We start from the raw sequence: 13153 nt of genomic DNA, 5'->3' as shown, positions 1-13153 counted from the left end.
AATAATTTTGAACTTTTTGTGAAAGATGTAGTGTGCTACATAAGTGAAAAATATAAAATGTATAAATAAGAGTCAATCCATTATCTGTGCCATGAAGTTTGCATTTTAAATTGGATTTAAGCACTCAGGGTCATATCAGTTTAGGATGCAGTGACAGTATCAGATTTGATTCTGCATTTTAAAATATTGTTGGGACTTGTGTTGCACAGGTAGTACTCCACCACTTACTGCCTACGATAAGAATGGACTGCGAGTGATGCTTCACTTTGCCAAAAACACGCCAGTTGGACGACCAGATATTGTTCTCATTTTGATCTCCATGCTGAGCACTTCCCCTTATCCCGTGAAAGATATTGTATTTCAAGCTGCTGTACCAAAGGTGAGAAAATAGCCTCATTCTGGGCTCATTGTGAAGTTGCATTATGTAGCCTTGAAACCAAGTAAGATCTAGACCACTACAGCTTAAATAAAACATATACTTTAAATTCATTTAAAAAAAGATTAGCCAGAAATACGTTTAAATCTTTTAGGCTCTGTCTGGGACCTTTCTTTAGAGACATGAAAGAAGTTCAGGTTTTAAAATGAGGTGACAGTCAGGTTTGCATTTCAAAATGTGCCACAAGGAGTTTATACTAATAGGAGTTCATGTACTTAATGCAGTCCTCCATGGCAGAGGCTTTTGATATAGCCAGGCATGCCCTAAACCAGATTTTTCAACATTGGACTCCTCCAGCTCACTAATTAGCAGTACCTATAATAAATACATTATGAAATTATTAACTATTAATCATAAAAGTATTCTTCTAAATAGCAGGTACATAAATAAGCATATTAATTGAGCACATTGGAAATATAGCTAGTTGGCTAGACTTGCCTTCAGGTTTTCTTTCAGGATTTTTCTTTATCCATCTAATACAGGGTCGTGAGGGAACCAGAGCCAATCCCAGCATGCAGTCTTTCTTTACTTTCCACAAAATTAAAAAGGCCTTAAAATGAAGAATATATGTTCTATAAAATCTGTAGTGCAGTAGTTCAGTTTATTAAATATAAAATTTGCTCATGATATTGGACGCCAAATGATGAGTTGGGGTCCAATACAGTTTGCACTTTGGTTTGGTAATCCTGGTCTTTAAAAGCACCCTCATGTCTTTCAGACAATGAGAGTTAAATTGCAATCGGCAACAGGATCTGAGCTTCCAGCCTATAACCCCATTCTGCCCCCAGCTGTGATCTCCCAGGTCATGCTACTGTCCAACCCACAGAGAGTGAGTATCAACTATGCACACATCCTTTACTTATTTCTCTGCTTTACAAGAGTAGGCTTTCCTTTGGAAGCTTATGTAGATCAGGTGTGATTCTTAACCTATATGATCTTTAAATATAGCAATATTTTTAGATGAGTTCAAAGGACAAAAAAAGACGACATCCTTTAATTATTATTACAACATCAATATGTAAGAAAGTTTACAGACAAAAAGAGGCCTTTTTGTGATTTTGGTTGTTAGTTTTGCAATATCACTACTATTATTTATTTGGCTGACACCTTTATTCAAAGAGGTTATTACAAGAGCAAAATAGAATTCATATTATTGTGGAATTCGTCAAAGGCAAGATTTAGAATGATCATGCTTAGATTAGAATTGCCATAATGAGCCCCCTTACCAACCTGCTGTCTTGAATAGTCTTCGTTATTCAGCATGGATTCCTGTTCCTTTAACTAGAGCCTTATTTCAATGATTCTGCTCTTACAGCAGAAATCCAGTGCAAAACAAGGATGCAGAGTAAGCTACACCAAATTGGACATCAGAAAATATAAGATAATTACAGTATGCAGTAATTGTGTTCCCTAAACATGTCTTTAATACCACACTGTGTCTTCCCAGTACAGTTATTAAGGATGCCAAATGGATGTTTCCATTAGGACAAACTCTCAGCTTTGAACTTTAACACATACAGAGTTAAATGGTTTTCCAACAATTCAGTTGGTAACAATATTTTGTATTCAGTTTAAATAGTTTGTTTGACTTGTGTTTAGCACCAGATTTCCCTTTTAAAGGATTTGTAATGTTGATAAACAGAACGAGACACTCTATTTTATCAAGTAAGTAAAAGCAGAAAAAGCTTTTCTGGGTGCAGATATGAGCCAGATATGAAGATCCCCAATCAAAATGAGCCTGCAGGTGAAACACTGAAAAACTCCTCCAGAACAGTCCTCTCTCCCCTTCTGAAAGCATATAAATTGATTAACCATTCAGGGGTGGTTTAAAACAGTAGTTTACAATATCAAAACAATTTTGATATTGTTTAACATAACAACATAAACAAATAGGGAGCCAATTAAAAGTTAATGATGTAAATCTAGTTTATATATTTTCTTGTGCATATTAAATAAGAATGTATTTCTACAGGCTGTCAGATTGAAGTTAAACAGTATTCTCAGGATTTATAGTCAATACATTTTGACATATTAAAAGATATTAAATGGGAAAGTCAGAAAAAATGTAATGTCATTATCTGAATTACATTAGATGAAGCACAGATATAAGTTTTGAAACATTCCATGTATCTTGTAATATGTTTCTTAAACATTTAACACATATTATAATTTAAGAATCAGCTTTTTAAATGCACTTGCATGTGTCTTTGTGAAATTTGTGACTGTTGCAATGATGTCACTCTCCCAGGATCCCAAGAGCCTTCAGATCTCCTGCATCAGAGGACTGACCTCTTGATATGTCTATTGCTTGTCTGGGCAATGACCTGTAATTAGAATGCATTGAATCCATACCAGGATTCTGGTCATACACACAGAACATATATATGTGCTGAAATACTTTGAGAATACAGTGCCAGATCCACGATGAACATTGAACACGATAAACAGAAGTGTATTCTTGAAGGTTTTTACTGTGACTTAATTTAGTCATTTTAAATGAAGTTTTAGATAAGAAAATTATGTCATGTCTTACGTTTTGCAAGGTTAACCTCATGTAGCCCTTGCACTGTGGTTATGTAGCTATAATAAATACATTTCACATTTAAATACATTATAATCATTGAACATTTGGGTTTTGCCTTTAAATTCACTTTGTCCTAGTGAATTTTGATTTTTCCTCAGTGCAGCTACAGCTGTGGGTAATGTCTTAGACCATACATTTAGTAAGAAGGATTTAGATTAAAAAGAAGGTTTCTTGTCTCTGCTACCTTGAACACGTGTTCACAGTAGCTCTGTATCAGTCATCACAGAGCTCAATCAAACCTGTCAACCACATCTGTTACTGTTGTTGTGTCCTCCAGTCAAAACTTTAATGGCCTTTTTTCCCTACAGGGTAAAGTGCGATTACGGTACAAGCTCAACTTTACTCATGGCACCCAGAAGATGAGTGAGCTGGGGGAGGTAGAGAACTTTCCTGACTTGAGCTCCTGGGCAGGCATGTGAAAGAGGCTTATTAAATTGGATTCGGACTGTTCAGAAGGGGGAAATTCTTACCATGTGCAAGTGTGACACTCAGTGAGCAAAGACAGTTTTGCAATGTGTGCAGTGAGGTCTGTTTGTTTAGTGCTTACAGAGGTGACAAGTGGAAGAGAAACTTGGAAAAGCAATGTACAGTATTTATGTCTATGGTGTGATACAGCAAACGGAGAACTGCAGGACACTTTTCAATTTATGACTGCTGTTTATTCTTTGGCTACAAAGTACATGCAGTTGTGGAAATCCATTCTCTTGTCTCACTTCAGCTGAAGCAGCTGTTTTTCTATTGATATATCCTTGACAGTAGCTTCTGATGTCTTTATTTATACTTATGAAGTGTCTTTAATCAAATTGAATAAGAATTGCTGTGCCCACACCTGAGAACAATTAAAGATTTGTGTTATCGCAGAAGATCAGGGCTTGATGAGGCAAGTACAACTTGTCTGAAAAAGTTCTGTATTGACATACAAACTAATGCCATGGTGATTTGATTAATACAGTGGTGGAAATGTAATATTAATGATCAAACTGCAAGTAATCATGTTCTGTATCTGTTTTCTATCAATACTCACAGCATACAAAACATAATTATATGCAAGAACACAGCATATGCTGCCTGTATCTCTGCCGTACAATCATGGACATTATGTTAGCATTAAAAGGAAGGATAGCATTTTAAGTGCATTAAAAGGATAATAGGATAATACAGACATTAAATGAAATGTTTGTATAATGAGCAGGATTGCAGGAGGAGCTATGCTGCCTGCATAGAATCTGTCTGAAACAGCTGGACCATCACACACTGATTAGATGTTTGTATTCTCTCATATTTAAAGTAACATTATGATTTATGAATTCATAATAAGTATTTTAAGAAAGAAATGTTAAGAATTAAGTTGTTTCACTGCTGCACTGAGCTGTATACTTTCCAGCTTCTTTAACCTTACATCACCTCAAAGCATATTGTACTCTGCATTTTACGTGTGCTTCTCTTCCCAGGTTCCCTGTTTTAATATCATTTTGATAGCATCAGCTGGTTACACTGCTTTTCTTTCTGATGTAGCCTCAGTGCAAATCCCATGAAATAAAGGAAAACATTTTTTTAGGATGTCTGCTTGACAAAATGTGTGTGCATGGTTGTTCTTAATTAAACATAGTTATCAAGTAAGCCTCTGGTCTGTCTTTTCTGTGTTTGATATCTGGTGTCTTTTATGCAGGTCTTATGGCTATAAGGTACAGTATGGACTAGTAAACACTGTGCTGGTTTAACAACATCACTTTATTAGCCCTATACAATTTCTTGTATTAGGAATTCATCTTTTTGCATACCCCAGCTTGCTCTCCATGAGATACAGACACAGAGAGAGAGAGAAGCTTGGGGTCAGAGCGCGGGGTCAGCCATCTTATATTTATAATCATTACCACAACACTATACTCCATACTTATGTACATAACGTTTCTCACAGGAGTCCCAGATGGTGCCTAAAGCAATTGATTTCCTGTATCTGAAACGTTTCGCTACTCTCACTATTTTTTGTCATATGCACACTTGACAAGATCATCTTTTCTTTTTATAAATTAGATAATCTAATTGTTATTCCTTTTGTGCAGACATCAAATGGAGATGATAGCATAATTCTTTGAACATCTGTTTGGAGTTGTTCTAATTGACCTTTGCTGGTGTATGCTAAAACAAATTCCTTTGGGTGAATAACTTTTTTTCAGTTTTTAAAGATACATTTATATAAGAAATAAGACTTAACAAGTTTAAAAAAACATTTCAAGAATGACCAAAATGTTTGAAGTTAATATTAGTTCTGCAGCCACATACAGTACTAATTTCATCTTTCCAAAATGCCAGGCTGCAACTTGATTCAACTTTTTTGTTTTTCTGGTGTTTTGAAGGCACTGGACACTGAAGTACAGCCCAGAGCCTTAACTAGAATATATATATTTCCCAGCAGGGGGTAGTTCTTCCACATACTGTTAGTTTTCCTTTATATACCTTCTGTATCCATCTAGTATGACCATTCTTTAAAGCTCTTTTAGAGTCTTAAACTGGTTTCATCAGGTACTACTAAAATTAATGTGGCAAAAGTTAGTTCATGAGATTTATATAAGATTTTTGAATCAACTAACAACTTAGAAACCATCTGAGCTAAATGGGACAAATGACCTCATAAAGGGTGAATATTATGTGCACTTCTTGTTAGGGCTCTCAGACAGCTCAGCTAATCAAGAAATGGACCATATGTGTGTTCCAACTGTCACAAAGAAAATGAGGAAAATAAAGCGCAACCCACACCCTTGAAACAAGCCAAAGTCCAGAACCAGGAAGATCCAGAAAGATAACAATAAAACACAACCAAGAAACAATGTTGAAAAACAGGCCAAATCCCAAAACCAGGTTAGTAATCCAGGAAGAAAAACAAAACACCAGAAGCACAGAACAACAAACAGGGGGAAAAATATGCAAAAAGGAAACAATTCCAAAGAACAAAAGTAAGAAACAGGGTAACCAGGAAAGGAATAAAGACAAGAGGGAAACTACTATAACTAGGAAAAACAACTTTTTTTTTAATTCACTCACTCAATGTGAAGTAAACAATATTAAACACATTATGGTCAGAGAGCAGGGTTTAAATAAGCCTGAGGAGGGGAGGTATGGAGAGCTAGGGACACTAGGCTTAAGTACTGGTTACAGACATCTGCTTGGTCTGTGCCTCTGCTGCACAGCTGGAGTAGGTGCTAGAGGTTGGAGTGCCCTCTGGTGGTGAGATGGTTGAACAGTAACACTTCTATTAAAATCATAAACAAATCATATATCTGAATTAAGAATTATGATATTTGGCAAAGTGATAATTCCTTACACTTACATAGCACTGGACACTCCACTCAAAGGGCTTGAAACAAGAAATGAGGACTCCCCTCCTCCACAAAAAAATGTGCAGCACCCATCTCAATGATGTTACGGCAGCCATAGTGCACCAGTACGCTCACCACACAACAGCTATCGGTGGGAAGGAGAACAGAGTGATAAAGCCAATTCAGAGATGGGGATTATTAGGAGGTCATGATTTATAAAGGCCAATGGGAAATTTTGGCGAGGATGCCGGGGTAACACCTGTACACTTTTTGAGAAACGCTCTGGAATTTTTAATGACCACAGGGAGTCAGGACCTTGGTTTTACAGCTCATCTGAAGGATGGCACCTTTTTACAATATAGTGTGCCCATCACTATACTGGGGGCATTGGAAACCACAAAGACCACAGGATGGTCCACTGGCCCCACTAACACCACCATCCAGGTACTGGCCAGGCTCACACCTTTTTCATTCATATCTAGAGCCACAGCAATGATGTAGTATCTTCCACTAGTTGCCTGTCATGGCTCAAATACATTTAAAGAATAAATACTCGTTGTGCTTCAGTTGAAAAGCTCCTCTACTGTAATAGTGGTTATTTTAAATGCTTGCACCATTAAAAATGGTCTCGTACTCACACAGACATTTTATCTCCATAAAATATTTTATTTATTTTAAAACTTGAACAACTCTATTACACGTAAAATTGTTTTCAAAGTATTTCATGTTGTTTTTATAATAATAGTCAAGGTGTAACACCTTGAGATAAGGCTGATTTTTTAAAAATTCTGAAATAAAATCAGGAAAAGGTCATGTTACGTTCCCAAAATGGCTCAGTCTAGGAGCGAATGGAGACTTACATATCAGCCAGGCTTTAACGTACGGAAATACACACAACTACAGATGCAGCCATTCAAAAAGAGCGGGGTATGCTGCGTCCTACAGCATTTTACTGAATGCAAATTAGATTATGTTAATAGTATCCGGAATCACCTTGTGAAACCGCCAGGTGGAGCTAATGAAGCTTAACCTCTCGTTCAGCATTTGAGCTGTCATCAAAAATCCCGATCACTGTTGAGGGACAATCTTTATTCAATCAAGAATTTAAGTTGTATGCTTGTTAGACTTTTAAATTTAAACTGTGTATTACTGCATGTTAATCATTATAAATTAAAAATTTTGTATATTTTATGAAAGCAAGATTGCTCAGTTGGACAAAAGTACACAACCTACCACCTTTATCATACATATTTTAATTATGCAGAAATATTTTTTGCATCAAAATCAAAATTACCTAAGATATTACTAATAGTATTAATTATGAATGGCCTTGGAAAAGATGTAAACTGAAAGTATTAACCTGGTCCACATTCTTTGTAAACGAAAATACTTTATTTTTTCATTGACAAAAAGTAACACCACAGCATTCCGTTGATCCGATCACATATTCATTTCCAATCATACAAAGTAAGTTTTGAGAATCTCCAATTCACCATGTCCATAAACAATATTAAATTAGGAATATATACATACTATATAAAATGTATATTGCTTTTATTGGTAATTTAAAGAAAAAAATACACACCGGTATTCCATTTCTCCCTAAATATTTTTAAATATCAATTGTCATTCCTCCTCACGCCCTTCACTATCTATACCCTCTTACTCCACTCAGTCCCCGCTCATTATTGAGAATTACCCTTGGCTTTCTCTGGTGCGTGCTACTACTCTCGACCTGACTTTTGGCTACCCGACCAAGTTTACTCCTACTTTGACTTCGCCTCGTTTTTTGTGTTGGATTTGGATTCACTTGACCTGACTCTTTTGGCTACCCGACTTAGTTCTCTTGTTTCAACTTTTGCCTTTTGGGATTTAGATGTTAATTGGTTTCAATCGCCTTGAGTCTCAGAGCTGCATAGGGTCCAACCTGGTGCTCCTAACGCCATCTGCAACAGATTGTCTGTTTTCAGAGAATACAGATATTTTGAAGACTGGTAGGGAAATATTTTTACCTCATGGAAAATCAGCTTGTGTATGTGAACATGAATTCACTTTTTGTTACTGATTTTCAAAAGAATCCCCTTAATGGGAGAAAGTGTTGCACAAACATATCAATGAACAAAACTTCCAATGTTGGGGTTTTACCTTGTTACCTGCAGAATCAATGTGAAATATCTTCAGATTCAGAAGATGCATCCAGTAATTTTGTAACTTGGTCCGACAAACCTGCAGAAAAGGGAAGAGACCCACCTGATCAGGAGCACCTTTCTTGTGAGACATGGACAACTGACTGTCCACACACATTGATAGATGAAAGGAGGGATCCAGTAGAACAGATAACATCTTCTTAGTGCACTTCTCACTGTACTGATTATATTGTATGTATTGTACAATGGGATCCTGAGGCAAACGATCAGCATGGAGTCTCACAAGACAAGACACATTGCAGAGTTCTAGTAGGAGTTTTATAGCAGATGCACACTTCGGAAAACCCACAAGCTATCTCACCTGCGAGCTCTGTGAAGATGGCCCCCTTACAAACAGCAACGGGGGTAACTTCACGGAGTTTCATCGCTTCATCGCTTCATCTGTGTCATTATTTTGGAAAGTTAAAATGGGAAACCTTGGCAAGAATTTTCTTAGTGTGTTATAAGCAATATGGGTATTTCCCAATTCGACTTGCACCAGCTTTCATGCAGCATGTGCTGTTTGGAAAGATTCAGTCTCAGGAAGCTCATATTTTGTTTGTTTCCTGAAGTTAATTTTTCCTTCTGAGATAGACATTGTCCAAACTGCATATTAGATTTTACAAACGTGGACATCTCTGAGCTCACAGAAATACTAGCAAATCATTCAAGTAAAAAATAACCCTGGGCTAACAACATCAGGCAGATTGCTGTGGAACGTGCACACAAAGAATTCATACAAGAGTTTGTGATTGATATCTGGTCTGAAATCTTGAAATGTCTGAGGTTCACAGAATAAATGTTAAAAAAGGTTTATAAAGATTCTACACCAGATGCCAAAAAAGTAAGAAAGCTAATTAGTTAATTCACTAAAGTGTAATTTTCTTACACTTTTCATTTCCCAAATGCCCTTCATGAATTTTCTGTAGCATCTGCTTCCTTAATGACATTGGTATCACAATTCTGCTACCTTTGCATATGATTCCATCCACAACTGTAAGTTCTGCCCGACAGCTCCAGTACTCAGTCACTTGTGGGTGGCAGTCATGCTTGTTTTCTGGCCATCCTTGTAGGATTACTTCTTTCAGCCTTTTCATTGCTTTGTCTTCTTTCCAGATAAGCTGTGTTATGCTGTCTGACACTGGTATTGCTGTAACTGGCATGTGGACTGGCATGTCCACATATTGTTCTACTGCCTCTGAGATCTTCTCTTGATGTCTAGATTTTTTATCTACTGCCCTTGACAGCGTGTCGTCGTAAACATCCATCTGCCTGGAGTGAATGTTACTATACTGTACGTCCAGGGTGTATCTCTGAAGTTTAATCATCATGTGTTGAATACATAGTGGACAGTCATTGAGAGTTTTTTTAAACAAAACTATCAATGGTTTGTGGTCTGTTTCAACCATCACAGCTTATCCCAATACAAACGGATGAAACCTTACACAAGTGAAAGTGATGCTCAACAACTCTTTTTCTATTTGCACATATCTTATCTCTGCTCCAGTAAGAGTTTTAGATGTATATGCTACTGGCTGCCATGTTTCTTCATGCTTTTGTAATAGTACATCTCTTAATCCATATTGTGAGGCATCTGATGAAATCTTGATTGGTTTATGTGGATTGTAGATCATCTGGGTCAGGAACATCTCTTGCTCACGGTTCCAACTCCATTCAACATTTTTCTCAGTCAGTTGTCTAAGAGGTGCTAATATTTCTGATAGATTAGGAATATAATTTGCAAGAAAATTAACTGTGGCCTTGGTATATTTTCAATAGCAGATACTTTTGTTTTATCAAGACGAACTCCATCACTGCTCAGAAAAACTATCAGTTCCTTTACTCCTATCATACATTTTTCTTTGTTTAACTTCAAATTTGCTGCTCTTGAAGCATCCAGAACTTTTTTTCAGCCTTTCATCATGCTCTTCTTTTGAAGATCCCCACACAATGATGTCATCTATGGATGTGTCAACTCCATCCAGATGTTCAAAAATAATATGTATTGTTTTGTTGTAGACCTCTGGGGCTGATGCTATTCCAAAAGGCAATCTCAGAAATCGATATCTGCCAAAAGGGTTATTAACGTGCACAACTTGGAACTAGGTTAATCTAATTTTAGTTGCCAAAATTCAGAAGATGCATCTAATTTACTGAAATATTTTGCATTTGCAAACCGTGCCATAATTTCTTCCCTTGTTAGCAGTTTAAAATGTTCCCTCTTAATGGCTAGATTCAGGTCTCTGGGATCTAAACATATTCTTAATTTACCATTCTTCTTTTCTACAATAACCAGAGAGCTCACCTATTCAGTTTGTTCCTCAACTTTCTTGATCACATTCATGCTTTCCATTTTGTTCAGCTCCTCTTTCAGTTTGTCCTTTAGGGCGAAAGGAACCTTTTAGCAGGGGTAGATGACAGGAGTTACATTTTTGTCTATTCTTATCTTCTGCTCCCCGGGAAGACAACTGAGTCCTTTAAATAGAATACTATATTTTTGCAGCAGTGATTCATACTGTACTCTGCATTGCTCTCTATATTAATAGTAAGCACTCTCTCATTCAAGTTCATTTTCTCACATGCAAACATAAAATTGCCTATACATCTTTTGGCACAACTACAAATTATAGTAGGTATTTTCTGTTTTTTGTACAGAACACTAGCCCTTTTAAAGGTATTTCCACTTTAAAGGTATTTCTAAATTCATTTTCAGGCATGATATTCACTTGCGCTCTCGTATCTAGTTTCAATGAAATTACTGTATTGTTCACTTGTACCAGGAAAATGCACTCTTTCTTTCACTTCAGTCAGTGTATCTACATAAAATTACTCAACTTCAGGTTCCTCTACTACAATATGCACCTGGCTTAGTTTTCCTTGCAATTTACAGCAGGGTGCAAATTGGATATTCGTTCCACATTTCTTTACAAATTCTTTCATATGCTGGACATTCTCTAGGAGCGTGCTGTGATCCACAGCGTCCAAAAGCATGCTTTGTGCTATGCGCTTGTTTTTTATTTCCATTTTTTTATTTTTCTCAGTAATTGCAGTTTTCTCTTTTACTTGCGTTTTTTTTTTTTGGTTTCCCCTGCGTTGCATATTGTACAGCTTTAGTTCACGCTACTTAATGCTTTTTCCAAATCCAAATCTTGCTCTCTTAGCAATCTTTCCCTGAGTGCGTTATCTGGAATACCGCAGACAATCCTATCTTTTATTAGAGATTCTGTTAACTCTCCAAATTCATGTTTTACTCCGTGTTTGTAACTCAGTAAGATATTGATCAACCATTTCACCTAGTTTGTGTACACGTACAACTGAAGAATCTGTCTTTCATAAGTCACATTTCGTTTTGGAATGCAGCATCTTGCAAATTTATCCAGTATGACAATATCTAACTTCACATGTTCTCCGGGTTCGAACTGAAAGTTCTTATAAATTTCCAGCGCTTCCTCTCCAATTATATTGTAACGCTTACGGCCGACAGGCACTGTGTAAGAGCCGGCGTACCAGAGCGGGTGACGTCACCGCCCTTCCCTGTGATAGCAGGACCACAGCTACTGGGCTGTGGAGAGATCTCTCTTTGGCTCACGGGGCTAGGTCGCTGCAGAGAGACGCGGAAGTCCCGGGTTCGAGCCCCGGACGGTGCAGGGGCCGACCTGATGCGGCAAGGGCGCCCGCCTGAGCCTCCGTTGCGTTACAATATGTAATAAAATAGATGGTTTCGTTGTATCGCTTTTTACATCCGTCCCTATTGCAGATAAATATACTTTGAATTGCTGTTTAAATCGCTTCCAGTTTTCAGCAAGATTACCTGAGAACTGGAGACTGTGGGTGGCTGTAACTTCTCCATTTTCACCGGCGTTTTCTTTTTTCTTTCTGTAGCCTGACAAAGAATAACCAGCACAGGACACAAATATACTTTTGGGGTTCTTTATTTCCAGGTAAGTATGGTGTCTGATCTGTTTTGTTAGTTTGGAAAATAATAAAAAAAAACAATAGAAATGACATATAATGATATTTTTGCCTACAGCAAATACAGTAGTGGCTCTTCCTACCATGAGGGAAAACATAAAAAAACACATTTTAGTTTTACGGTTTCAACATTCAATCTAACTGTTACAAAATCGCATCTACACTGAAAAAAAAATTACATTACAGTTCAAATTTAAACAACACACCACGCAGCGCGTGCAGAAATAATCCGCTCACAGGCTGCGCAGGTCACCTCTCAGCTCTACCCTCACTGAGAACTACATTACTTTCAACGATAATTAGTATAATACTTACAATTGCATACACTTAACAAATAGTGCTATACCCATTTCACCACTAAACATAAGTCTCTGTAAAGAATAAAGGAACATAAAATACAAGGAACGTGTGAAACTCATTACTTACAAATGAGTAAACAGATATTCCTAGCCCGACTAGATGTCTAGAAACTGGCTACGGCCTCAGTCCACTCCGTTAAAATCTAATATCCATCTTGCTGATCTTGTCATAATCCTATGAAATACCCCTTTATACTCGTTAATACTTTTGATTTCATACCTCATTTAGGGTGTAAAAGTTTTTTTTAACTGTAACTCACTGCTTCCTAGTCCCTACTGCCCATGTGCAGAATGCTGAA

The 13153-nt window shown here is 37.0% G+C and overlaps 1 protein-coding gene and 1 long non-coding RNA gene across 5 annotated transcripts in view; one reads left to right on the top strand and one right to left on the bottom strand.

Annotated features, from left to right (window-relative positions):
* LOC102692296 (ADP-ribosylation factor-binding protein GGA1) overlaps positions 1-4640 on the top strand; it is a 20466-nt gene extending 15826 nt beyond the window's left edge. For 3 of the 4 annotated variants that reach the window (XM_015360019.2, XM_006637102.3, XM_069180955.1), the window contains 3 exons: positions 210-379; positions 1155-1265; positions 3329-4640. In XM_015360019.2, coding sequence (XP_015215505.2) covers positions 210-379; positions 1155-1265; positions 3329-3439 — 392 coding nt within the window. In that variant the 3' untranslated portion in view covers positions 3440-4640. The remainder of the gene's footprint in view (positions 1-209; positions 380-1154; positions 1266-3328) is intronic. The other variant, XM_069180954.1, reaches the window with a different exon arrangement.
* LOC107078980 (uncharacterized) overlaps positions 1-13153 on the bottom strand; it is a 24867-nt gene extending 11714 nt beyond the window's left edge. Inside the window, exons 1-3 of the long non-coding RNA XR_001479950.2 lie at positions 12335-13153; positions 10829-10903; positions 8483-8563 (exon numbers count right to left, since the gene is read on the bottom strand). This is a non-coding gene — a long non-coding RNA (uncharacterized lncRNA). The remainder of the gene's footprint in view (positions 1-8482; positions 8564-10828; positions 10904-12334) is intronic.

Source organism: Lepisosteus oculatus, chromosome 19 (genome assembly GCF_040954835.1).
Source record: "Lepisosteus oculatus isolate fLepOcu1 chromosome 19, fLepOcu1.hap2, whole genome shotgun sequence".
Taxonomy (NCBI): domain Eukaryota; kingdom Metazoa; phylum Chordata; class Actinopteri; order Semionotiformes; family Lepisosteidae; genus Lepisosteus; species Lepisosteus oculatus.
Note: the sequence above shows the minus strand (reverse complement) of the source record. Positions and strands in the feature narration are given on the sequence as shown.